The 27440-nt window shown below is 40.4% G+C and overlaps 1 protein-coding gene across 9 annotated transcripts in view; it reads left to right on the forward strand.

Moving 5' to 3' along the window:
• Positions 1–27440, forward strand: part of LOC121322444 (homeobox protein GBX-2-like) — a 32530-nt gene continuing 5090 nt past the window's right edge. For 3 of the 9 annotated variants that reach the window (XM_041262430.1, XM_041262432.1, XM_041262431.1), the window contains exons 1-7: positions 1–89; positions 851–1081; positions 8742–8925; positions 14185–14452; positions 16485–16989; positions 17511–17624; positions 18763–18814. In XM_041262430.1, the coding sequence (XP_041118364.1) occupies positions 947–1081; positions 8742–8925; positions 14185–14452; positions 16485–16989; positions 17511–17624; positions 18763–18774 (1218 nt within the window). In that variant the 5' untranslated portion in view covers positions 1–89; positions 851–946 and the 3' untranslated portion in view covers positions 18775–18814. Of the gene's footprint in view, positions 90–850; positions 1082–8545; positions 8926–11158; positions 11562–14184; positions 14453–16484; positions 16990–17510; positions 17625–18202; positions 19582–27440 lie in introns of those variants that run through there. The other 6 variants (XM_041262426.1, XM_041262429.1, XM_041262427.1 and 3 more) reach the window with 6 other exon arrangements.

A 27440-nucleotide genomic window follows, 5' to 3' on the forward strand; every position in this document is an offset into this window, starting at 1 on the left:
ATGGCCATTCGACACAGACCTGAAACCTTTCTGCAAAGTTTACAAGAAAATCCTCCTGATCCCCAGACCTGACTACTCCTCCAGGCTGGGTGAGTAGAGACGGGCTCCCACTGCGGCACGCACTCTCTCGCTGCTTCCAAGATCACATATTGCACACCTTCAGATATTCCTACGGCTTCTGGATACTGTACATTCCTGCTTGACTGGCTTATTCACTCAAGAACGAGAAATGAAAAAACAAACAACAACAACAACAAAAACAATACTGTCTTCCCCTTCCCCTGATAAACTTTTAATAACGGCAACTGTATACACTTAAAATTGAAGCTGCAAATCTATCTAATAGATATCAATTATTCTTCCGAAGAGAAAGTATTCTCACACAGGACCGCTGCGTGCCTGTCCTCCAAACTGCAGTGAGACAGACAGTGCTTATTTAGTGATGCACATTCAAGTAGAACTGGTGTAAATGTTGGTGTCACTTTATGCTATTATTGAGTAAGGAGAGTATCGGTGGGCCAGATGATTACAGAGAAAAAACTGATCCAGAAATGATCCTGATTTGTTTTAAGAGGCAAATATGTCCCTCTGCTGGTCATTTGTGAGATAGCTTAATGTTAGCGTTCATTCATTTACCAGTATCTGTATGGAAATTCTCCACTGATCCTTGTTTTCCAGGAGTGCAGGTCCTTGTGTGTCTGGGACATTTCCCTATTGCACATATTTAGTTAGTTGTTAATTGTGAAAATAAAGTGTCACCTCAAAGGGCAGTAAAACAAGACACCCAGGCCCCATGCAGTATGTCAGTGTGTTGGTAATGGTGAGACCTGTTTGTTTTGTGTGTGCGCAGTGCTGTGGAGACATGTGATCCTGCAGAGGCCTGGTCACCAACGCGCTGGACCTCAGCTCCCTGACTAAGATCACGGACAGCTACACACAGGGACACATGATGCGGGCCGTGCTGACCGACGGGCACGTCCAGCTGCAGGGCAAGAAGCCACTGAGCACCATGGAGTTCATCAGCCCCCTAGCCATACAAGACCCCATCTACAAGGAGGAGGAGGAGGAGGAAGCCTTCAAGGTGCGTCCCGTCACCCCCGCCCCCCCGACAGAAGCACTGCGTCGTGCTAGAGCTCGTGCGTGCCAGGGAGTCTGTTTGAAAATGTATTCCCACAAGGACAAATAACGGAGAGCATAGCTGTGTTATTAACAGCAGCTAGTTTTGCCAACTAGAACCGAACACATTGTATAATTTCTTAAGCAACCTCAAGTTGTCGTTACATTAATGTTATTTTTAATTACAGACTGGGGTTCAAACATATAGATTGCACCAGAGTAAACATGGCCCAGTTCGATTCATTATTGAAAAGCGTTGTCTGTTTATCCAGTTTGTGTGCATGTGTTCATTTTGAACACAAACTATTCAAAGAAGAACATCGACCCTCTTCTTTACTAAGGGGGTCCTGGAAAGCATTAGAGCCAGGAAGAGCAGACTTGTCACACTGCACTCCAAACAATAACCACTCTTCTCATGGGTACAGGTTAATGGAGGTCTACCTGGGTCATGTTATGGTAGTACAAACCAACTGACAGTTTTAAAGTTGGTTCACAAATATTATATTTAATAACCAGCCTCTCTCTGGTTTCGTGGATCAGTTTTTCTTGTAATTAGTGTTGATCTTCAAGTACACCACTAGATGGTGCACTACAATACCGAATGTTAAACTCAACACCCCAACAGCTGTTCTTGCTTGAGAAGACAAACAGTGCGACTCAGAGAAATAGGCAGCTCCCTTGCGCCTCTGAGACCTTGTGATAATTAATGAAACCGTGAGAATTAATTCTATTTATGCCAGTTATAAAGGGGGTCAGTAATTTGCTAGGTAGGAGCTGCAGGTTTCAAAACAACAGGCAGGTGCCGGGCAGAGCAAGGTGTGGTTTAACAAGGCTCTGGTTCCAGCGAGCGTTAGCCGCGGAAACATCCGTAACTATTAAACACGCGATACACACAGTAATTGAAGTATACAATTAGTCATGCAGAAAAATGCCTTTTCAAGAAGCACCCCAGGCTAGGGGATGTCTTCCGGGGCTATCGTCATTGTTGGTATCCCAAACCTCTCCTGCTTTCATCCCTTAAAGAATGGTAGAAGTCTGTGCTTGGTAATAAGAACATCAGGAAAGCATTAAATAAGAAAAAAAAAATGTTCTAAGAATGCATAAACAGAAGAATACAATCATGGCTTGCTTCAGTCTCCCAGCAAAGATTCCATTCACTTCTGTGCCAGAAAGCTTCTAATTAGCCTGTGTAATTGTCATTGTTACTTCTAATTATAGCCCCGGGCTACTCTAATCCACCTTGGCTCAGTATCGGAATTTTTTTCCAGTTTGTGTTTACAGGGCAGGGTTGCTCTGCCAAGCGGCTGACCCACTTCCCACTTTTCCTAGAAGTCTGCAGTAAAGCAAAAATACCCTGCAATCTGCACGTTCCCAATCTCTCTCTCTCTCTCTCTCTCTCTCTCTCTCTCTCTCTCTCTCTCTCTCTCGTCTACTGCCTCTTTCCAAACCCCAGTTCAAAAGCCCTATAGACCCCTGTCTTGGCTGCTAACCACTGCATGTTTTTTCACAAGTCACATACACAATTGAATTGTACTGCATTGATGCTTAGCCTAAGTCTGAAATCTCAATGAAGGTGAATGGCAGCATGGTATTAAGAATCCAATAGTCATGTAAAGTAGAATTAGCTATATTTTCTCCACAAATAATTGTTCGGTTTTGTTACGTTGGTCCTTGGGTCCCTGTCAGAATAACTGGAATTTTGTTCTTTTTCTCAGAGGCTCCTATTGTATTGTATCTGAATATTCATGGCACCAGTCCCATGTAACCACAGTTCTACGCACAAATTGCCACTGTACTGCTCTGCTCGCGCTACAATAAGAACAAGAAAAGTGAAAAAAAAAAACTTCAGCCCTTGGAACCTGTAATAAAAATTCAAGAGAGATGCTTTAGGACAATGAAACACAGAAGTGACTCAGATCAGCTTAACATCCCCTGAAATGATCACTGTGTTATTTTAGACATTATGGCTGTAAACCACAGTTTCTACCAGAAATCCAAATTAACGTTTGAATTATCTACTGAAACTGAACAGCGCTTGAATTACTGTTAAAAAACACATGACCATGTTGCTGTCATTTTGAGTGAGTGCTCTCGGACAGCCTGTTCTCTGTCGCTGCTTTCACCACAACAGGGAAAGTGTCTCTCAGTTTATCATGAGTGAGTATCATATGTCAGCAGTATCCCTCTCTGCTCATTGTCCTGCCCTGTAAAGGTTTCTCACATTAGCAGAGAGACTGATATGTGCCTGGAACAGAAGCCTGGGCCAAATCTGAACTTCACATCTCACAAGTGAGCTGTGCAAACAATAGATTTGAACCTTGCGTTGTGCTGTGTTCCCTCCTGTGAAGATTTGCTTTTAACATTGTGTGTACAGCTACATGCAAGCATACTCACACACACACACACTCATGTACATACTGTACGTGAGTCGCTTTTCATTCCAAACTGGGACGACTGGGATCCCATACCTGAATTGCAATGAAGAATCATTCTGGTCAAATACAAACGTACAATCGTAGTAGTTTTGAATGAGAAGCTGCAAGGTAAAAAAATATATATTTCAGATACATGTTGTAGATTTCAAATAAGTGTCTATTAAAAAAAAAAAATCTGCATATCATATTATTAAATAATAATTTTAAAAAGTATGTTAAGTGTGTTCTTCACATAAAACACACATATAGAGATGATCTGGGACACCATCAATGGAAGGCCAATGTTTTGCTTTGGATTTCATTGAGTTGCATTGATTTAGCATTGTGCCCAACAAAGTCAATGTCTATAGCAATGCAAAAAGCCCTGAAGAGATAAGAAAAGGGGCCATTACACTGAAGCCTATACACCATTACAATGTGACAAAGAAATGGGAATGTGGTTGCCTTAATTTCAAAATAATTATTGAAAAAAAAAGAACAATTAGCCAGCTGGGTATTATAAAACAAAGCAATTAATGCTATGCTAATAAGCTGGATTTTAAGCAATTCACCATAATTTGCTAATTGAGGTTAATTAGCCTGACTTGCTAATACATCAATTCAAATTACAGCTGTGATTAATCTGACAAATTTCAGTATTTAACAAACTCTTCACAGTCATCGACATCTGAATAGCAACCAAGTGGCTGCCTGTCTCGGAGGCAGCAGTGGTGAAGCACAGCTCTAATCATGTCGAGAGCTTCTTCCTTGTGAGTGTAATCCATGGGGGACTGGGTTCAAATCCTGGAGTCCCTTCCTTTATTTTCAAAGACTGACAACGTACCTTGTAGACAATGAAACAGCAGGCTCTTCCATGCAAATGAGATGGCACAGTGGGCTAATTCACTAGCATGTGGTGCTCTTCTCCTTGGAGGACTGGTTTTTGGGCTCATTTACCTTAAAGTCAATGTGAAACACTGGTTTCCTGCAGGAGCTGGTGGTGCAGTGGGCTAACCCTATGACCACCTCTCTCTGAAGATGGTGGCTTGAATCCTGCTCTTGGAGGTGAGTTCCTCAGGTGAGTAATGTTGGTTAGTTGTTTGTCCACAGATGGATGATGATGATGAGGAGGAGAAGACCCTCCCTGTAGATGTAGGGTGAGGAAGATGATGAGGTAGGAGAGGACAGAACAGGGTTGTCTGGTCCCCCCTGACAGGGAGGAGAGTGGAAGGTGGGCTTGTTGCTGAAGAAGACAAACTTTTTTTTTTTTTTATGTCCATACTTTTTCAGTCTTCATTCTATTATTGAATGCACACAATGTGAATCTTTAAAAAATATACTTGTGCATATACAGTTAAAATAGTGTTTGTCTTCTTCAGCAACAACCCCACCTTCCACTCCCCTCCCTGCCAGGGGAGCCAGACCCTCCCCTTTCTATTCTCTCCTACCTCCCCCTGCAGGGAAAGTCTTTTCCATCTGTGGAAACACAATTAACATTATTAGTTACCTCAGGAACTCACCTCCAAGAACAGGATTCAAACCACAGTCTTCAGGGGGAGAAGGCTGTGGGATTAGCCCACTGCACAATCAGCTCTTGCAAGAAAGCTGTGTTTCATACTGATTATAAGGTGAATTAACACTTTTATTGAAAATAAAGAAAGGGATCAGCTGGCTTCAAAACCAGCCCTCCAAGGTGAACAGCACTGCATACTAGTGAATTAGCCCACTGTGGCATCTCACTTTTCTGGAAGAGCTTGTCTTTCCATTGTCTATATAGGAAATAATCAAATTATTTGACAAAGGGAGGAATCAACTGGATTTGAACCCAGTCTTCCAAGGAGAACAATATTTCATGCTGGTGAATTAGCCCACTGTGCCCTCTCACTTTCATAGAAAAGTCAGATTTTTCATTACTATAAAGTGAATGAACAAAGTCTTTGAAAATAAAGTACATCTAGGAATCTAACCCAGTCTCATTAGGACCAGCTTGTATAGGATGCTTCTGTATTTATACCTGCGACTATAGCTTGGTTATTTAGAATAAATAGAGTAAGCATCTTTGTGTGTGTGTGTCTATATATACCCTTTAATTGTTATGGCTTGTTATTGTTATGTTATTGTTGCTTTAAAATATTATAAATAGTAAAACAAAAGTACACCTGTACTACATTTTTTATTAAATCATAAAATATGTTTTTAAATGGGCGCACATGCTGGACAGCCATTTGGTCTATGCAAATGAGGTATTGCATTTGTCAGTCTCTTTGGGGCTCAGGTGATATTTGGGGGAGCAATGGGGCTAGTGTTCACCGAGTTTTGAAATGTAATTTGAAGTGTGTTCAGATATTTTTGTATTGTTTTTTCCATGTTCTCTTTAGTCAAGGTATGTCAGTGTGGTCTTGTATGTAAGTTTACACACCCTCCTATCTTTTCAGTACAAAATGCTTTAATTCACACTGGTTTTCTACCTTTATACCTTGTCAGTTCTGCTTCTGCTGGCCTCTCATGTGCTTTACTGTAGAAACAGTGAAACAGTTGCAGTATATCTGTTATTAGTAAAGTGCCCTGTTGTATAACGCTATGAATATGTATACACTTCATCAGGGAGTGTTATATTGGCTGCTACCTCGAATATCATACAAACCTGGAGTTGGTCTGGATTCCCCTCGCTCCTGTGGCTGCTGCAGCTTGTGCTGCCTGTCTCCTTTCTGTGAGGAACAGAGGGCTCGAGTGGCAAACTCTGGTCTCTGTGACCATTTATTTCTAACATGGCTGTGAATATCTAGCCTCCAGATACACCTGCCTCAAGAAGACTCGTTATACTCTTGTGTCCAGGCGGAATTGAGCACTGTACACTGTTTCATACTGCCTCCGCATAATTCATTTCCATTAATGCAGGTCTAAATTGGGCATCAAAACCAGCTGAGCTGCTTCTCATTACAATTCTTGAATACAAGGGCTATTAAAAGAAAAGAAAGAGGAGATGGGGATTTAGAGGAGAGCAGAGAATTGGAACTTTTCACGTTGTCAGTACATGATTTTTGCGGCACAGCAAGGTAACTTGTTAGGCTCTCGTGGTTTTCATCTTTGGAGGACTGAGTTCCAATCAGCTCAAGTCACAAAATAACTTTCCTCTCTTTGCCCATAATTGGTAGTGGAACCCAGAAGTGGGATTTCCACAGTTTATTTGTTTGACCATACGATTTGGAGGCTGTGTTTACCACCTACAGTCTGCCAGGCTGTGGAACTCTGGGACGGCCCCCATTCCAAACACTCAGCACGGCTTTGCTCTGAAATGGCAGAAAGATGAATGAAAACAGGTGTGGAGTACAGCCCCTGGAATCAGACAAATTGGAGGGAGAGGTGGTGGGGGACTGTAAATTCAACAATGGCAGCATCTGCATGGTGTCAGTCATTTATATTAAGTTCTGTTTCAGATACTTTGAGAGCACAAAAACAGAAAGAAAAAAGGATTCTCCTCTCCATCCCAGTAGAGGGGTGTTGAGATGAACCAGGTGAGGGTCTCGTTAAAGAGCAGGTGTGCTCCTCCACAATCACAACTAGGTCGGCCCTGGCTAATTGATGGCTGACTGGTGAAGGTCAAATGCTCCAGCGGTGAACAAATAAATCAAAGGCTATTTCAAACCACTCCGGCAGGGCAGAGCTAGCATTAACTTGACAGTGTGTGTTTTTATTGTTCCACAAACCAGAAGCTGCAGCCATTACCCACATAGCTTCCTCTGAGCATTCCCTTTCTTCACACAACGGAGCAGGCAGCAGCTAGCATGAGCCGAGGATCTGAAGGCAGTGTTGTAAAATATAATTGAGCCACACCAGCGTTAGCTATTAATTACCAAACAAACGATAATATGCTCTTTACTGTCAACATTACAGTGTAGGAATTGGTTTATTATTTTCAGCACTTTTATTATTTGTTCTACTACAGTATTAGGAGTTTGAAAATGGTGCGCGTATGTTTGTGACAGAACCATTTTTGGTTCTTGTGTGGGCCTTAATAGATGGTGTGGTTCTCGACCACTGCAGATGAGCTTGTTTGGGAAGTGCTCTGCCTCTTGTGTACTTCATCAATAGGTCTGCCACTAACACCCAGACAAGTGCAGGATCTAAACACATATTTCTCATGGCTCACACTCCTATTTGAAGATGGGATCCACCAGCCTGGACTGCGAGCTCCTCCAGCTGTTTTGAGTACTATTGATATACGCCAACATAACACTGCAGGTTGTACTTCCATGTATGCCAGCTAAGCTTTAAAACACAAAACATGCCTCACCCTTGTTTGATGGATGTGTATGTGTAGTCATGGCAGAGAAGGGTTTGCAGTTACAGAGCTATCATTGCCCGGCCAGCTGTGCCAAAGCCTTGTACTTCTCATCTGTCCAGAGGCAGGCCTGCAAAACGAAGATGAGGGTTGAGGTTTAGGAGTTAAAAGAAGCAGTGGATATATACACATACACACACACACACATGCAGTCTTGCTTCTTGACTCTAAATGAAGTCACAGCTAGTGTTTCTTTTTTTTTCCTTTTTCAAAGCATTGTTAATTTCAAGCTACCTTTTTTCCAGGTGTGCATCTTTACACAACCAAAGAGGGCATGTGATGTTTGTGCAATATGACCTTGATATTGAACAAGCATTTCATGTGGCTACCAGTAAAAAGAAGAATGTTGAGGATAGCATTTATGGCATGTAACCAGGGAGCACGATCAACCCTCCATCCAGTAACCTCACTGGAAACAGCGGTGTTATGGCAACAGTTATTTTTGTGTAGGTCACCTCTTGTTTGGTCCTGATCCAAGATCACATTGTGGGTGATATCATAACAAATGCATCCAGACACTAAGCCAATGTCTGGCTTGTTTACAAATATTAGTAACCTGCAGGGCTGTTCCATGCCACTTATATTAAGAGATAAGAGAGCGGGTCAGAGGGATTGTAATGCAAAATCCAGATCCAATGGAATTCCTATCCAATTATAAATAGCAAAACAAGACTATTGAGTATAAATAAGCCCTGGCCATCCCACCTGAGTAAGGTTTGAGGTGGAAGGTCTCTGTGTGCTTCTCTTATTTCCAAGCAATGCTGTCCACAAGGGCGAGTGTGGGTTCCTCAGGTTCTCCTGCTATGTGGAGGTCCTCGAGTGACTCTCAGAATAATTTGGAGAGTAAGAGTTCATGCCTCCTGACACAGGTTGAAAAACAAGACATCCCCGCTGTGAGAAAGCACCTAATGACGTTTTCCTGCCCGGATGTTTTGAAGACTCTCCTCTCCCAGCACTGGAAGGACCTGCAGGAGGGATTTTCAGATTCTGAAGAGCTCAACAAAGAGATTGAATTCCAGAGCGATGAACTGAAATGGACAGCCACGAAAATGGGTATGTAGTAATTTATTTTACTTCAGTATAGTGTTTTGCAGGGGGTTTCTTCTTTTATTTACTCATTTATTGTTTTAAATATTATATTTGTATGTTTGTTTCAGTTTTTTAACCTACTAAAATATTTTTGCTGTGCATCTGATGAATGTTAATCTTCAACCTTAACTGGTGTGTGGTCTGTCATGAGGTTCAATACCTACCTCCTCTGATATTCCTAGGAACCGAAGTGCAAGCAGATCTCTTATTGTCTTTAAAGTTTTGTGCATGTACGTTTATTTGTATCCTCCCCTTGCTTAAAAAAATAATATTGAAACTTTACACGATAAAAGATCGGGTGCTTGAAAGAACTTCCTAGTTACTGTTATTTTCAGATTCTGTGGTCTGTAAGAGTTTGCTCTTTGAAAAGCTGTCTGAACACTTTCTGAATGTTACATGTGTCTAACTGTCAGCTCCCCGTTTCTAATAAGTACTGTGCAAGTCAGCTGCAGACCATTATCAAGTATTCTGATCTTCTAATGCCATTTAATCATGTCTGTTAGCTCAAAGCACTTCTAGACACCCCCTGTACTGTCTCTGACAGAGGCTGATCATATCAACAGGAGGGTTTTACACACTTTGGAAGTTCATTTGTGTTTAGCATCAAAGCAAGTGGCCAAAATGTAACACACAAAAAGCTTCACTACATGATCAGCTTGAATATTCTTTTAAACAATTTAAGGCTGCAAACCTAAAAAGGACCCATGATTGTCTACTGGGTGTTCCTATGAATGACAGCCAGATGGTATAAAGAACACCTTGTCACATCCTATCAAGCTTTGAGTAGAGTGTCCATTACCATGCAATAGTTTGGGGCTCTCTGTATCGACTTAACATACAGCCATCAAAAACACGTGTTAAAAAACATCTTCATACACAACAACATAATAGCATCAATAACTCCATCCTGAAATCTGTGTCGGCCGAGTCAGAGTACAGTACTGGTTTTGTATTATTATTATTATTATTATTATTATTATTATTATTTATTATTATTATTATTATCATTATCATTTATTTCTTAGCAGACGCTCTTACCCAGGGCAACTTACAGTTGTATACAAAAAATACATATCAAGAATTACAGCACAATTAAGAGCAAGATACCAAATACAATGACTTCAGTCCTAATAAGAGCAAATACACAACACAGTACGATTTGATATTGGGGCAGTTCAAGAGCAGATAACAGTGTTGACAGTTACATCAGGTTTAGATATGAGTGCAAGTGAAATACAGTATACTCCAGATTGGGTTCAGTGCAGGATTAAATACAGTAAAATAGGGAGCAGATAAGTGCAAGTTAAAGTGCGTTATAGGCAGAGTGCTATATTGTCCAGAAGGGAAGAGTTGAGTTGTACAGGTGTTGTCTGAAGAGGTGTGTCTTGAGGAGGCACCGGAAGGTGGTCAGGGACTGGGCAGCCCTGAGATCCATAGGCTCTGGAGGCAGGGGAGCATAGAGGAGATACAGCCAGTCTTCTAGTGCAGGTGGAGCAGAGAGGTCGGGTGGGGGTGCAGAGAGAGATGAGGATCTGGTGGTAGCTGGGTGCAGTCTGGTCAAGGCATCGGTAGGCGAGTACAAGAGTCTTGAACTGGATGTGAGCGATGATCGGGAGCCCAGAGGAGCAGTGTGGGAGAAGCGTGGCAGAGAGAACACCATCAAGCAGCGGAGTTCTGAATGAGCTGGAGCCAACGGGTGGCGGAGGCCTCTGTCACAGACAGTACAGGCGGTGTCTAGAAGTGCTTTGAGCTAACAGACAGGTACTGTATGACTTCTGTTTACATAGGGACCTTGTGCCGCCACTTATCGTACTTGGCAACCTTATAAACATCAAAGCCTTTCAGTGTACTATGCATGCTTCCCAGTTAGTTTTTAATTGGAGTTTAACATTGCATATTCAATTTAGGGGGACCTACATTATATAGAGTTTATTCATTTATGATTTAATGTGTCTGTCTTGTACATAAAGGTTTGGGAAAGGGGCTGTCGGATTGTATTCGTATGCTTTGATCAAATGGAATAGTTACGTTGAGATGTGATATCTGGCCCTCTTCCCCAGCACCCTCTTGATCCCCTGCCGAGATATTCAAGTGGTCACGTAGTGCCTCACATGCCACTGGCGAGCATAAAAAAGAAAGACTTGCAGCCCAGATAAATCAATTACATAAACAACAGGCATGTCAAGAATCCCCTGTCATTTTTCAGTCTACATTTAGAGCTACATTTGGATCACAATAAGGTATATATAGCTGGATAACGGCAAGCAGTCCTAGAATATATTTCCTTCTGCTGAGTTAGCAAGCACACGGCTGATAAATGTCTAGTACTTTGCCCGTGGAGAAGCTGTCTGGATCAGAGGGGGAGGAGGAGGAGGAGGAGGGGGAGAGGCAGGTATTGCAGGAGGCCTGGTTGAAGAAGGAGCCTCTAGAGGAAGCAAGAGGGAGCTTGGACAGGTTCTCCAGAGCCCTCTTCAGGGCAGACTTGAATGGGCTTGAGATCCTGGTGGAGAGGTACCACGTGGATGTAAACGTGGCTTTCGAGGTCTATAGGGATGAGTTTAAGTGGCAGTTGAAAGGCATGGCTGCTTTCGGGCTCTCAGGTAAAAATGCAAAAAAATATATAATGTGCTGCAATTTCTACATTATATATATATATACATACATACATACATACATACAGATACAGTATTCACCACTTACACTGTACAGGGTTATTTCAGGCAGTCGTTTATATCTGGCAAATAGCAAATGCCCATTGATTTCAATAACAAAGGCATTGTTTATACCGTTTTCAGCATGCCCTATGTTTCGGTCAAACTATGCTGTTTGGATTTGGATGTTAGAGATTGAGCGCTTGCCTAAGCATGATTGGAACTCTGTCAAACAGTGCAACGTTGCTTCAAAAAGCTGGGGTTTCTGTAGCTGAGGAGGCTGACGAAAATACAACAGAAACAAAAAACAGAGTTCTTCGCTGGAAACAATCTGCAGTAATGTAGCCTACTTTACTGCACTTGCATTACTTTGTATTACATTAATAGGTTTTAATACATATTTATATTAGCGTGTCTTAATAAAGATGTTAACCGCATACACGCGTGTTTGTTTTGATTACTGTACTGGTGATTATGGGACATTTTGAATGTCAGGCTATTGTGTGGGAGTTTATAGCCTCCCTCGCTTGCTGCGGGTGAATCACTTTAACACAAATGCGGCGGTTCTAAGCGATGGGGACTGTGTATCTTAAATAGGGCCTGAAAGGGAGGGTTATAGTGGAAAATGATTTCCCCAAGGGCTCACTTTGAGGTAACAACAGTCTTCCAGAGCGGCACTTAATTTTCCACTATGAGCTGAGTCTGCAGTACATGTTTAATACATGAATCCGTCAAGAAAGTAAGCGAGGCAAGGTTGGATAGTAAATATGACTAGATATTTGGTTTAACTATAGCTGATCAGCCTAAGTAAATAGATAAATAACAGAAACTGTTTTTGAAGTTCACACCGCATAATTATCAAAGTTTTGTTTGACGTTCATCCAGCGGTCCAGATCAGGTGTGTACCTGCCGCCGTTTTCACGCATTAAAAAATCAGAAATACGCACTAAATTGAAATTTAATGTGTAAAAATATGCATAGCAATTTTGCTGCACATCTTAACTGTCTGCCTCCCCTCCCACCTCCCCTAAAACTTCCACAAACAACTACATCTCCCAGAATACAATGTCTTCAGTTACTAGGAAACTGTACACAAAAAAAACCAACCCTTCAAACATTATCCAATCTCTGGCCAGCACTGTTGTCTTTGCAGCCAATCACAGTAAGAATAAGAACAATTTCGAAGCTATACAGGTTGACGCGTAAACTCCCCGGTCCAGCTACAAATCCAACTGGTACCATCGACAGAGGCAACCGCAAAAGAAAAGGTGCCTATAATATTAAACAAGTGGATTTATTAATAAACTTATTAATGCTTTTCCTTATTGTATTTATCTGTACGGCTTTATATTGAAGTTTAACATGTTTACTGAGTGTAACGAATGTTAAAATATAAGTAACGTAAGTAATTTCAGTGTGATACCCCGAATAAAATGCACTGAGCCGATGCAGAGTACCTTGTAGAACACACGCGTGGTTGCACAGTAGTTCAAAAGTAACACTGCAGTTCAAATGGAAGGCTCTTTTTTTAATACCTACCCCACTACCATTAAGGCATGTACAGTATTTATCGAGATTATTCATGACTTCAAAGTAATGTTGTAATGTTGCAACACTCTCCGTTAAATTAGAGGGTAAATTAACCCCGGACCAAAACCTTATCTGATGCGCTGCATACAGCTCTCAGTCTGGCTTGCTGACCGCTGTGTAATCCAGTTTATATCCTGCCCATCATATTTGTTTACATCATCGAATTAAATTTGTTTAAATTTCAGAGTCAGAAAGCAGTGACAGTGACGTTTTAATGATCATTTTAGTGTTTGGAGCATCTTTCTTTTGTAGCATGTTTTGTAATTCATTCTCTGTTAAGTCACAGAATTGCTATTCAGCAGTTTTTTCACATTCAGCCATTTTCTCTTGTTGTGAGGAGTGCAGGGGAGAAGGGCGTTCCTTAGAAAGGGGGTCGAACTGACAGTGATGTGAACCAATCACATCACAGATAGACTATTGCCCGGTGGTGTAAGGATATTAGGTTAATAGTTCAATATATTTTGCTCCTACGATGAGATTTTAAGAAACTTGATTTTCCGTTTAAGAGTAGCTTTGTTATTCACTTTATTATACACCAGGTATAAATCCTAAAAATAATAATGACTAACAATCAGCTGTTGTTAATTCATACAGAAAGATCAGGAACGTCATGGGTGAATTTAGTGAATTACACGGAGTTGTATATACTTACTGTTGGTGTATTTCTCTGAACTTTCACGTGGCTGTTTAGTTGAGAGGCTCAAGCAGGAGATTCTGGGATTTAAGCCAGGCTCTGGGTGTGAGAAGGCTGGTGCCCTCTCTGTGTGCAATAAAAACATCAACAAGACAGCATTTGAAATACGCAGAAATTGATGCAGTTTGTACCGTATGTAAAAACAAATATTTAACAGAATTGAGTTAAAAAGGAAATAAGACATGAGCGTACCACAGACGCAACACACAAACTATGTTATCACTGATTCTGTGTATCACAATCGTGCTGCCTGATTCATGAATATCTGCTTTGTGTCCTGGTCTGCAGGGCTGTGGTCACTGGAGTACAAGAGGGAGCTCACCAACCCACTGTGCATCACGGCAGCGCAGGGCTACACAGACTGCCTGCGCTACTTGCTGGAGCATGGTGCCCGGCCCAACCTCGCTCCCGGGGGCAAGACTGCGCTGCACGAGGCCTGCGAGAACAACAACCCCGAGTGTGCTATGCTGCTCCTGCAACATGGGGCCAACCCCAACCTGCTGAACGAGGACGGGCTTGCACCCCTGCATCTCTGCAAGACATCGCAGTCATTCAGGTCAGGGGAGCGCAGAACATTACAGTGCCCTACAACAAACTATAAGCACTCTCCGAAACGGCTTTGTAGTGACTTAGTTTCTTATAGTTTTCACTTAGAATTCTGATTGAGTGTTATAAAGTTATAGATGTTATAAGTGCGGAATCAGGCCTGCGAGAACAACACCACGGACTGCGGTGTGGAGATGCAGTATAATATTCACATTGCTAGCAACAGCTGATGTTCCCAAGAACATTTTCAATACATGCAATACATTGTGTTGGTATTAAAAGCACAAAATAGCATTTTTTTATTATTTTTTTTTTTACATTTACTTCATCCAGCGAAGCAACAACAGTGCATTTAATGGGTGGCCACCAGGTGGCACTATGCACTAAGATATTTATTTTTTAATTTGAATCAGATAACAGCCAAATGAATTTATCCACCTTTTTATATTTGTACTCCTTCCTGGGAGCTATACACGTGTAAAGCTTATGCTAATTAAATCATTTGCAGGCCAATTTAGGCTCCTTCCTATATTATTTACGTTGAATCTTTCCTTTCGTCATTTTTTTCTTGTTTGAAGGCCGCCATGCTTCATTCGGAGGCCGGATTCACACTAATTATGTTCTGAAGGATGGCAGGGATGTCAACTCATTAGCGTGCTGCTGTGTTGAACATGTTGGCTCCATCAAACCTAATGATGTTTGATTCACTGTGGTAGATGGGCCAGAAAGCTGTATCAAAATCCATCCTTTTTATTAGTGGTTGGCAACATTGTTGACTTTTTTTTTATTTTGACTTTACGCACTGTGCAGCTTTGGAACCAAAGCCAGGGACGGCACTAAAACTCTGCTATTTTCATGGTACATCCACTGTTTATTTAATCCTTTACCTAATCCTAATAAACTTTTTTATTGTTTGCCTTGGTTGCTTAGGGCTACATATTAGAATTGCAATATTAAGGTAGTTGCTAATCATTACAGATGCCTTTGACGTGAATTATTTGAGTTATAATGTGGTATACAGCTCACGGGTCCTGTCTTCTGTGCATCCCTTTTGGGATGAGATCCAGCATGCTGGGGAGCACTGGGAAAGACAGACTCACATCCGCAGACCCCCTCGTTCTCATTCTTACACAATGACAACCCTGTTTTTCCATGTGCTGGAACAATGGGCACGTTTGGTAGAAAACTGGCTTGAATTAAATGAGCATCAACAACTAATTACTTTCTTATGGCAGCAATGCACTGTATAAACCCTCAGGGTCCAAGATGTTTTTAATTTTGTCAGTGCTGGGATGTTGACCACTCCTCTAACCCACTGCAGAGTGTCTCCCTGCGTTAGCGAGCTCCCCAGACTCTCACAGTGTTCTTCTCACAGGGTATAGGATTGATTTAAGGTCTAAAGGTTTGAAGTCCAAGCTCTGACCCCTTCACTTGTGCTGAAGACCCTTTGTTTGCTTTTTGCACAGCATATAACTATTTTAAATATGATTCAATGCTTTACAAGTTAAACAGCTCCTAGTACTGAATAACTTCCTTAGCTGCATACAGTACATTCTACTAACTGATTTCTAAATGCACTGTTTGTGAAGTGAGGACAGTGGTCTGGCCACAGGGTGTCACTGAAGCTTCATACCAGTGTTGGCTGAAGAAAAATGCCTCTACAGCAGGCAGAAACGTCACAGGGAAAATTCAACTTTGCTGTCACCGAGATTGAAAATAGTAAAAAAATAAAAGAGAGAACGCTTTAAAATAAAGACCTGTAACTCCTGTGAATTCCAATACATTAGCTGCTATTCTGGAGAGGTTCGACGAGAAACATTGTTGCAAAATAACAACGCATTGGTTATTTAGATGTTGCTCATGTGCAATCATTTGAAACACTACTGAAATTCATATGAATTTGTGGCATAAAGTGCAACCAAAAATACATTACACACTACTGACAATAGAGGTTTTTTTTTTCATTTTCCAGTGCAAACTGCTCTGAAGTGTGTCCATTATTGTCTGGGATTAAAACAATGTGTTTCGTGTTTTGCCTTCAGATGTGCCAAAGTCTTACTGAAGTACGGCGCTGTGGTCAGTCAGCCCAGTGAGGAGGAATGCCAGACTCCCCTGCATGTGGTGGCCAAGCATGGCCTGAGCAACCACCTGCACCTGTACCTGCGCAACGGGGCGGCGGTGGACTGCGCTGACAGCTCTGGAGAGACCCCGCTGGGGGCCGCCTGCGCTGGGGCCCAGAGCCCCGAGGAGCTGGAGGACTACCTGCAGGTTTGCCGCTTGCTGCTCCTTTACGGGGCCGACGCCAACGCGGTGGACAAGGAGAACAGGAGCCCCCTGCACAAGGCTTGCAGGAACGCCCAACACAGCCTGGTCATGCTGCTCCTGGAGAACAAGGCTGACATCAATGCCATTGACTACAACGGGGGGTCGCCGCTTTCCAACGTGCTGCAGAACAGCAACCTCAAGCAGGACCTGCAGCCGCACCTCACCGTGCAGAGCCTGCTCAACCACGGGGCTCACAAAGTCTGGCCGATGGCTTTTCTCAAGGTAACACTAGAATTGTTTTTGTGCTGTACAGTTAATGTACTCCCAGGGGTGTCCAATCATTCCTGGAGGGCTGCTCTGCTCCAGGTTTAACAGGTAAAATTATATAATTGACTATTTCAGGGTCTCAGTGGAGGTTTAATTAAACAATTTAAAGCAGGGTTTGTACAAAGACCAGGAGTGGAAGGGCTCATTCTGGACTATATTGGAGCTAAGAGGAACTATACATTCAAAATTGAAACTACTTGTCGTTCTACCATCCAGGGCCTGAAGTTTATATATTGCAGTATAATAAAAATGGTTGTATATTTAACATTGCTCTATACTAGTTGTGAAAGATATTGGGTATACACATAATACTGCATAAGCTCTTCTCAGCCGTTACTATTTGATTAAAACAGAGAAGAGGTACATAAAGGACCGTGTGATAGGTAACAGCTGCTGTGTTTATGTTACGTTGCAATGGTGTCACGCAAAATAAATAATATATTCTTGTTTGTTTGGCTTTTTTCTTGGGGCACCAGGTGTTGACGTTGTGCGCTTCTGCACCTGAAACAATTGAAGTTTTGTTTAATTCCTATCACCAAATCCTGGTGACATACAAGTGGATGGAGGCTGTCCCAGAGGAAATCTATCAGGTGAGCAGATGGGAGAGAGTAGACAGGGAGCCCCCAAAGATAACTACCCTGGCATGGCTTCATCACTACATCCCACGATCCAACACACCACCAGTGATACCATACCAGACACACAGACACTTCAATTTCACAGTTTACCTAAAGTGTATTACCCTATTACAGCTAAGACTGAGCCAACTGAGTTACATTAAATAAAAGGAAGGAAGGAAGGAAGGAAGGAAGGAAGAAGGAAGGAAGGAAGGAAGGAAGGAAGGAAGGAAGGAAGGAAGGAAGGAAGGAAGGAAGGAAGGAAGGAAGGAAGGAAGGAAGGAAGGAAGGAAGGAAGGAAGGAAGGAGTTTACTTTTGGATCCCACAGCCTCTGGTTTCTGTTTCCGTGCAGGTTGAATTTAATAGACTAAGATTAAGATTAAATATTAAAGATTAAATAATTGCTTTTGTAAAAGGAGAATTAGATGGGCATGTGGTATAAAACTACACAATTCACTAATTTTAAAAAGTTTAAGGAGTTAACATGTAGGGCCTGGAGAAAAACAGAGAGGCAGTGCTTTCAGCTTGACCTGTTTTTAACCTTTTTCAGATTCACCAGAGTTTCTACGAGTCTCTGTTTTCGCTGGAGGGCAGGCCTCGTTGTCTCCAGCACATGTGTCGTTCCGCCATACGGAAACAATGCGGCCACAAGTGTCATGTCATCATTACACAACTGCCACTGCCAAAGTTCCTACAACGATACCTTTTACTAGAAACCCAGGGTGTGGTCTACTAGCCCCCCACACACCATCGGAAGGTTGTGAAATCGATGGGGCAATGGTATTGCTTCAGGGTGGGTTTACAAGGGACAAGGGCGTGGAAATCACAGCATGTCTTGCATGTTTTTTTTAAACAGCGCCTTTTCCTTAATTGTAAGGTGAATCAGGAGTTATAGCCCACTCTGGATAACAGATAAGTGAAGACACAGTTAAAAAACTAACTAGACAAACATACGCTCCATACAAATTGGACTGCCCTTCAATCAGATTACTGTGTCTTGGAATAATATACTGTGCTAATATTGCTTAACTGTGTACTGTCAAGCAGAATCAATCATGTCACCTCTTACTGCTCTTCTTAGTACACACTTACTTTTATCACATCCTGCAGGGGGCACTGTGAACTCAATTGACCACCTGCAAACAGCAACAATACTTAGATGGTAAGTACTTATAATGAAGCATTTTCATCACATCACAGGGTTTGGACAGTTCCAGTTCCAAACCCCTTTTTAAATACATTTTTGTTTAGGAAATACCTATGGTTGTTTTTTTATATTAGTTTTAAAGCACCTTTGCACTTAATTTGGAGTAGGAATTTCCAAACAACTCACTTCTTTAAAATAAAATTTACCACTTAAAACAAAGCTTAAGTGGGAGGCTAAGATCTCCTTTAATGATTGTTTTCTATTGTACTTTCTCTCTAAAAACTTAGAGAGTGAACATTATAATACCTGTGTCCAACTGATAATCCCAGCAACTACAGGCTGACCAGCAAGAATTACAAACTGGAGTCCCACATGTACTGGTATCTCACTGGTTTCTCAACTGGTAGTCAATAAGATTCATTTGACTACATGTAAACAGCATGCATTTGGCTTTTACAGTTACAATATGTTATTAAACATGACTGCTATAGGAAATAAGACCTCTGGGCTATTTCACTTGATATTATTAACACTTATACAGGAGGGAGTAATTGTAAGAGAATATTAGGAAAAAAAATACTTCAGTTTTATTAGCAAACTTTAAAAGCTCTACATGTGCATTCAGTGGGACTGGAGCTGCAGGCTCACCCAGCTTCTAACACATGCAGCGAGCTGTTCTGCTGCTTATACTGTATTTCATTACTGGTTGCACATTGCTATTGGTTTGGTGTTGTTGTTTTTTGTCACTCTACAGGTTAATATTAAAAGTCATGTTAGTTCAATGTTCTGTGGAAGCACTTATGTTTTTATGCATTTCTATTTTGATTGAAAAAATCAATTAAGATTTTAAGTCGCTGCCAGTAGATTCATGTACAGCAAGAGTATTAGAACTATTTGCTGTTCACTACAGGAGAAGAGTTCTATATGGAACCTAAACACAACAGAGGTTCTAAAGTTGTAGAGCAAGCTCAGCGGAACATGGTGGATCTGCTACCACAACCAGGCACCCTGAGCATAGTTCACTAGTGGGGTATGTTGACCCAGGATACAAATATCAGTACATTTGCAATTGTGTTAACAATGATTTCCAGGAACACATCAGACAGCACTGTAAAATGTTTTAAGTGTAGGCTTATTGTCATCTAAGGTCTAATTGCTCCATTGGATATTATCTTCACTACACCTTGTCCACAGTAAGAACATGTGTTGTAATCTGTGTGGGAGTGAAATGAAGCAGTGATATTAGTGAGTTGAGGCTTCCCATTAATTCAGATAAGGATAGCCCAGGGAGGTCTGAGATTATTTCAGATGCAATCCAATGTTCTTAACAAATAAGATGCAGTGGCCTGTGCCATATAATGTTTAGTATTCTTATGATAATGTTTCTGCAGTGTTGTGTGACCCTGTGAAAATGCTGCATTCTGCTGTTTTAAGTGTTGCCTCCACACTGCTACTGCCCATGTCAAGCAGTTAATGCAATACTATTAACACCGTGACCATGTAGGTGTCTGATCTGAGGGTCCCGTTGGCCATCAAACTGCCGAGAAGTGCTGCTAGAAAGGGCTCTTTTAATTCATTAATTGCTGTATAAGTTCTGTTTTTCATTGCCTTAGCCCAAAATCAGTTTTAAAGAGATGCTAAAAAAAAAGGTTAATTGTTATTACCTGTAAAGAAAATAATAATAACAATATTGCAACTAGTATCAATAACACTTTCAAGGGGAGGATAACATTTGGCCAATTAAGCACACGTATATATAAAGCAATATTCAGAACCTGAACAAGGAATATGACGCCAATATTAATCTACGACACACACACACACACACCCAACCCCACATTAGACTCCTCCATGTGTAATGATTTTTGTTAACATACAGTTGTAGTCAAAGGTATACATACCCCAATGGAAATTTATAATATCTAGAAATTTCTCAAAAAGCAAATAATTATAGGGGAACTTCAACTTCTTTTGCAAAACTCCAAAAATGCTAATCCAAAAGTATTCATACCCTGACAAGGAAAATAAAAAATGAATAGCTAGTTGAGGCACATTTAGCAATAATAACCTCTTTTAAACAATTAGGATATTTGTCAATGAGCTTTAGGCATGATTCTTTGATGATTTTTGACCATTTTTCAACTGAGTATTGTTCAAGTTCATTCAAATTCCGAGGATTTCTCTTGTGCACACCCACCTTCAACTCATACCAAAGATTCTCAATCGGATTTAGATCGGGACTTTGACTGGGCCATTCCAGAACCTTGATTGTATTCTTCTTTAACCATTCTGCAGTAGATTTTGAGGTGTGCTTTGGATCGTTGTTGTGTTGGAACGTCCAGTTGCACTTTAAACCAAGTTTGGTAGTGGAGGGTTTCAGATGATTGGTCAATATCTTTTGGTATGCTATGGAATCCATTTTACTGTGCATTGGATCTAAATTTTCTCTGCCATTAGAGTAAAAACAGCCCCATAGAAGGCTATTACTACCTCCATGCTTGACAGTAGGTATGATGTTCTTTTCTTTGTACGCCTCACCAGACTTTTTACAAATGTAACGGCTATCAACTTGGCCAAACAGCTTGAGTTTTGTTTGATCATTCCACAAAACCTTTGACCAGAACTCATATCTGTCATTCAAATGCCATTTTGCAAACTTTAAGTAATTGTCCTTGTGACGTTTTCCAAAGAGTGTCTTTTTCCTTGGCCTGTGACCATTGAGCCCTTCACCATGCAATACTGGACCTGTGGTTGAAATGGAAACCCCAGTGCCACTTACAGCCATTTCACTTTGAACTCTTTAGCAGTCAATCTTGGATTGTCATTAACCATCCTCACAATTCTTCTACTTGTTCTTGGTGAAAGAACTTTTTTTTTTTCAAGACCGAGTTAATGTTGTGACAGTACCATGAGTCTTGTACTTCTTGATAATAGAAACAATAGTTGAAATTGGGATACTCAAATGCTTGGAACTTTTCTTTTATCCTTCTCAGGCTTTATGACAATAAATTATTTTCTGCATAAGGTCTTCAGATACCTCTTTACTTTTTCCCATATTGACTTATTGGTAATGACAGCAATCATCCTATGCCTAACCCTTTTATACTCTCTAAGAATGTTCACCTACAATCCAGCATTTTCTAGAATTATCTTCTACATTATCATATTGACATTTTTAGCACCTTGTAGACAAGACTATCATAGCATCAAAGGGTATGAATACTTTTGAATTAGCATTTGTGGAGTTTAGCAAAAAAAAATTGCTGAAATAAATAACTGCAGACATCTATTTCTTGTAACATTTTTCCTCATCCACAAAAGCAAAACTTTAGCTACAAAAGATTTTTCCTAAAATTCTTTGCTTTCGAGACATTTCTAGAAATTATACATTTCCATTGGTGCATGTAAACTTTTGACTACAACTGTATGTAATGTGCTTTAACATGACAATAAAAAGGATGAAAATCAATGAACATTTCATTAAGCCTGCATTGTATTGGTTCATGACTCTGAGGCTTGGTGAAGGGGTTGGCGGTTTCATAATTCAACCTTGTTCCAACACAAGCCCCCACTTTCCCTGTTTTATTAACATGACAAATGTAATAACTCATCAGTGTATATACAAATTTAGACTGTATACCTTTAAAAAGTTACCCCAAAAATAGGATTCATTGCAAGAGTCTGTTTGAAACAACACTGGTTGCATTTAAAAGGATGGATGGCTACAGCACTCAAAGTGTCTAATATTGTCTATCTGCATATACACAAATAAAAAACAAAGCATTCATTCTGTAGCGTATTTTTTTGTTTTGTATCTATGCAAAGGTTGTGGATTTGCATGGTTAAGATTCTGCAGTACCCTGTGCTTTTTAGCATTTCCAAAACAATTACTGACCCACGTCCCATAAGAATGACGGCTCATATTAGCTCGCAGGAAAGATTTAGTTTAATCATATTCCATGTTGTTAATTAAACTGGATAATTTATAAGAACAAAAGGGGGTATTTATTAGCTGGAGTGGAAATACTGCAGTGCATTAGTGGAGAGACAACCACCCCCCTCCCTTCCTTCCTAGTATTGATGCCCCAGAATGATTGATAATGAGACAGTGCCTGCTATACTATTTGTCTAATAGCTGTGCAATTAAATTCTCTTGTAAATGACCCATGCCTCATTTCATCCTAATCTATGGAATTTTGATTGAATTCGTCAGCTCTAATTGAAAAATACTGCTATTTAATGTCTGCATTGCAATTTTGGATGAGGATGAGTTTAATGAGACAGTGTCCTCATGACCCTGGAGATGGGGGTTGTTAATGCCCTTGCTTTTGTAAAGGGGGGTATCTACAGTTTAAAGTAGGCTTTAATGTCTTTCACAACACAAAATAATGCAGAAAAAAATTCTCACATAACCCAGTTGAAACTAATTTGATTCCTTCATAAGAAACATCAAGTATTATTTTAAAATGTAAATTTCATTCAAAATATTGATCACTTTTTTTAAAATTGCAATATTTTGAAGTTTGATCCCACCAGTAGAACAATGTGTCCGATAAGCCTAGTAATAATATGACATTACAAACATGTTTATTATTTGTTTCCTGTTACAATTACTGTAGTATTTATGGCTTTACGCTATTATTTATACAACAAAACCAAATCCTGTATGAAAGAATTGTACCAGTGTATATAGGTCACATATTACATTTTTAAAGGGGAGCTGTACACATTATACTGTTCGGTTGACCTATACATTACAGAGGCATAATTTATTTAATGTCTGTAAATGTCAGTATGTTTTGGGATCAGTCATATTCATCAGAAAGAGTCCCATATGCCTACCTGCACAAACATTAAATGAATGCTTTTTGACAGGATAATCAAATCTCTGCCCTGGTCTGCTGTAACTCAAAAGGTTTAAGGCTCTTGCTTGGTGCAAATATACATTTGTGTTTATTTGCAACAAATTATAATAATTACTTTGTTAATTACAGGGCAAACAAAAAAAAGGTTTGACTTATTATAATTTAGAGAATATTCCAGTGGAGAATAGCAGCTGTGTGTTCTGGATACTACATGCTGTTTGAAGTCCAGTAGCCTACATGTGTATGGCAGCATTCTGAATAGGGTCCCTTTAAAGAAGCGATGCACTAGGATCAGACTCCAAACACTAGCTCCTTTGACCCCCGCAGCGCCCCGAAGCTCATGTTTACAGGTTAGTAAGACAATAAACCACAGAAAGCAGATAAAAAAACAAAAAGCCATGCAGTGTTTAAGAAGGCAGATAAGTAGCGTTTGAAGTGTGTGAATTTCAGGATAGTCCAGATAACAGCTGATAAACAAATGCAAACAGGTTTGCTGTAGGAATCTTATGATGTTGATAGCCCCGCTCACCTTGTAACCCCGCTGCTGGGGGTACAAAAGGGTTCCTGAATATCAAAGTCTATACTACAGGTAGGCGGAAGCTAGGTTTTTAATAATTGTTTTTTATTTATTAATTCAGATATGTATAACGATCTGATGTTTAAAACAGGCAATCCTCTGAATTTAAACAGTATATTTAAAACATCTTTAAAGCGTTCAATTCCATTGCAATTTGGAAAATTCACGACTGTATATATAAGCTGTAGGCTGTGCTTGTTTTGGACTGATAATTTAAGTGCGCTAATAAAAAAAAGAGCAAAATAGAAAAACGAGATTAAAAAAAACAGTTAAATATTTTGCACACGTTTGTATCGATATTATTATCATTCATTGCTTTACAACCCTCTCGATTCAGCCACAGCTTGCAAACCTAAACAGAAGTTTAATGCACAACTTTTAATTATTAGTGTCTTTAGATTACGCCATAAATGAGAAAAAAGTAATATACCGGTATATCTTTTAACAAATCGATTAGAAAGGAAGTTTTACATATTTTAGAACCAATATGAACTCGCTTTGATTTTAAGAAGTAGTTTTCATATACCCGCATGGGAGTATGCTGATTACAATAGGGTGCGTCCAAACACATTGTAAAACAAAGTTTTAAAATTTTTATTTTATTTGCCTTTTATTTGCCCATTATAAACTACAATAACCCCCCTCCCATAAAATGAAAAACAAAAATAATAGCAAATCGCATTCAGAGGTGGGCGATGATAATAAATCTTCTAGACTCATTAGAGTCGATTATTACTATAAGGGTCGAGCAATCAGCTGATTCATAGTATTACACTGACATCCACAATTCCTGAATCTACGAGTAACGCGGTAGCTCGTTAGGGTAGATAAGGCGCTTTTTCACGTCTTGGCTTGACCCCGTTCTTTCGCTATTCTGAATAATCACTCCCTAATTTGAATTGCTAAAAACTCCACCTATGTGATTAGGAAAATGCCTAGGTCCTCTTAAACATGCCTTGCTTTACATCTCCAAATGGCTCACCCCTCTTCCGACACATAGTTACACGCTTGGTGACAAGGATAAACTTTGAAAAAGGGTGTTTCTTAAAAATACCATTGATGCTGTGTACAGTGTGAGCAACGCAGGTTCGGTCTTACAGAAATCTATTGGAAGTCCACAGAACGTTTCATCTACGCCTCCCGAACCGAAGGGGGGAAACACCCTCTTCAAAACAGCTGCATTCCAATGTACATTAGGAATTAATATCTGGATTGGGGATGCATATAACAAATGTATGACATATACAAGAAAGTCATGTTTACTTCACGTATGTGTACTGTCTATGTATTTAAATCGCCAATATGTTTTAAAATGGTGTCGCACATTTTACGGGTGCGGCGTCGTATGTAGTCTGAAATCCCGGCGGTTCTATTGTTAGCTTGTTGGTGCTGCATAATAATAATAATAATAATAATAATAATAATAATAATACTTGCAAGTTAGGATTGGGTCAGTAATAAAAAAAAATAATCTAAATGAAATTTGTCTCACCTGTCAGTTAAAATTTAAATAGACTAGATATCTTGCAAATCTGTACAGACTAGCCACGGGTTGAAGTGTTTTAGAAGGCACTCAATCAAGGCTTGTTCTTTTCAAATGTGTGGAAAGCATTCGTTGAATGGACTTGGCTTGTCTACGTTTCACATTCAGTCCCCCCCGCCCCGTATTATTTACGGACTTTACATTGCTCAAGGTTCCCTTGACGCTCTATTTACACGTTTAGCGGGGCCGGTTTTGTTTCGCCTTTTGTCCCGAGATAAAGCACGGGGCTGCAAATGCTTTGAAAGTCCAAGAATACACGAAGAGGCAAGCAAGTACTGAAAGATAGCAGGGTGAAATCCCCCCAGCTCCTCCAGGATCGTCAATGGCCTCTTTTACATAATTGCGAGAGGGCTGTTTTCAAAAGTCAGAGGCTGACTTCACTTAGCCACATGGAGCCTATTTTGGTCTTTCAGATAAAAAAAATAAAGCGAGGGCCATGAATGAAGTAGCCTGCGTTTAGAAGGAGAAGCGTGAATGCAAGTCATCTTGCAAATTGGTGTGTCTGATGGGGCTTTTTAATTTTTTTTTTTTAACACAAGGATCTCTTTATGGTAACAGCATCTCCTAGTCAAAAACAGGGAAATATTCTGGATTTGCAGGGGTGAATGGCAAAAGTGATCTCCGTACCCTAAATAGCACCACCCCCTTTCATTTCCCAAACTCACTGTGCATACTGGGGATATGGTAATGGCACGACCCAATGAGCCGCGCTTTGCACGGCTATATAACTAATACGAATAAAAAGCGCTTACTTGAGTATCTATCTGCCTGCAGTGAATTTATTTTTGTTGCGCTAAAGTCATCGGGTGAACAGCTGTGTAACCGCCTGGCGTTTTTCATGAAGCTTTAGTTCAAGCGCAGCAGCATTCCCAGTGATGTACACGATAGTATATCATCTCTCCCTCTCAGAAGTGGTTTACAAAAGAAGAGCTACTGATCTGCATGACAACAGGAAGTAACATGAACGCATTTTGCTTTCTTTCTTTCTATCGGTAGGTAACACGGTATCAGCTTAACAAAATAGTTCAGAAACACTTATAATATAAATTCTAAATAATTGACAGACATGTATGTATTGTGTGTGTGTGTGTGTATACACTGAGACTGTTCGATGGATACAAGCCTAACTTCCCCTAAAAACATCATACAAATTGACAAGCTACCTCTGTGTTGAGGAATAGGGTCGAGAGATCCATCTATAATGTCTGAAAGACAACAAGTAACCAGGCTGATCAGGTATGAAATGGGAGTTTATGATGCGCCGCACCAGGATCGATTCCTTCATACAAGGTGTCCGTTGCTATAAAGTGTCGGAGATAGTAGATCATCTAGCCCGGGGTCAGGGGGTAATGGGCTGAGATAAACTCGTGTCCAAAAATCATCATTAAAGGGTACTAGAGAAAGATTTACCTCCGAAAGCAGAATTGTACAATCGATAGACGGATTAAAATCGATTACCGCTTTTATTTTGCAATTAAGTGTCCATTTGGCTGGAAGGCCAAGTTGTTCTGACGGCGCAGTCTCACATACTCAAGAGAAGCTCATGCTGTGATTGTTCAGAACAGTATGATAACCCTTCTAAGCAACATCTGATGCGCATTGCCTTTGCTGCATTTTCAAATGTTTTATTAAAGACTGGATTGTGCAATGCAATAC

Source organism: Polyodon spathula, chromosome 10, assembly GCF_017654505.1.
Source record: "Polyodon spathula isolate WHYD16114869_AA chromosome 10, ASM1765450v1, whole genome shotgun sequence".
Classification (NCBI taxonomy): domain Eukaryota; kingdom Metazoa; phylum Chordata; class Actinopteri; order Acipenseriformes; family Polyodontidae; genus Polyodon; species Polyodon spathula.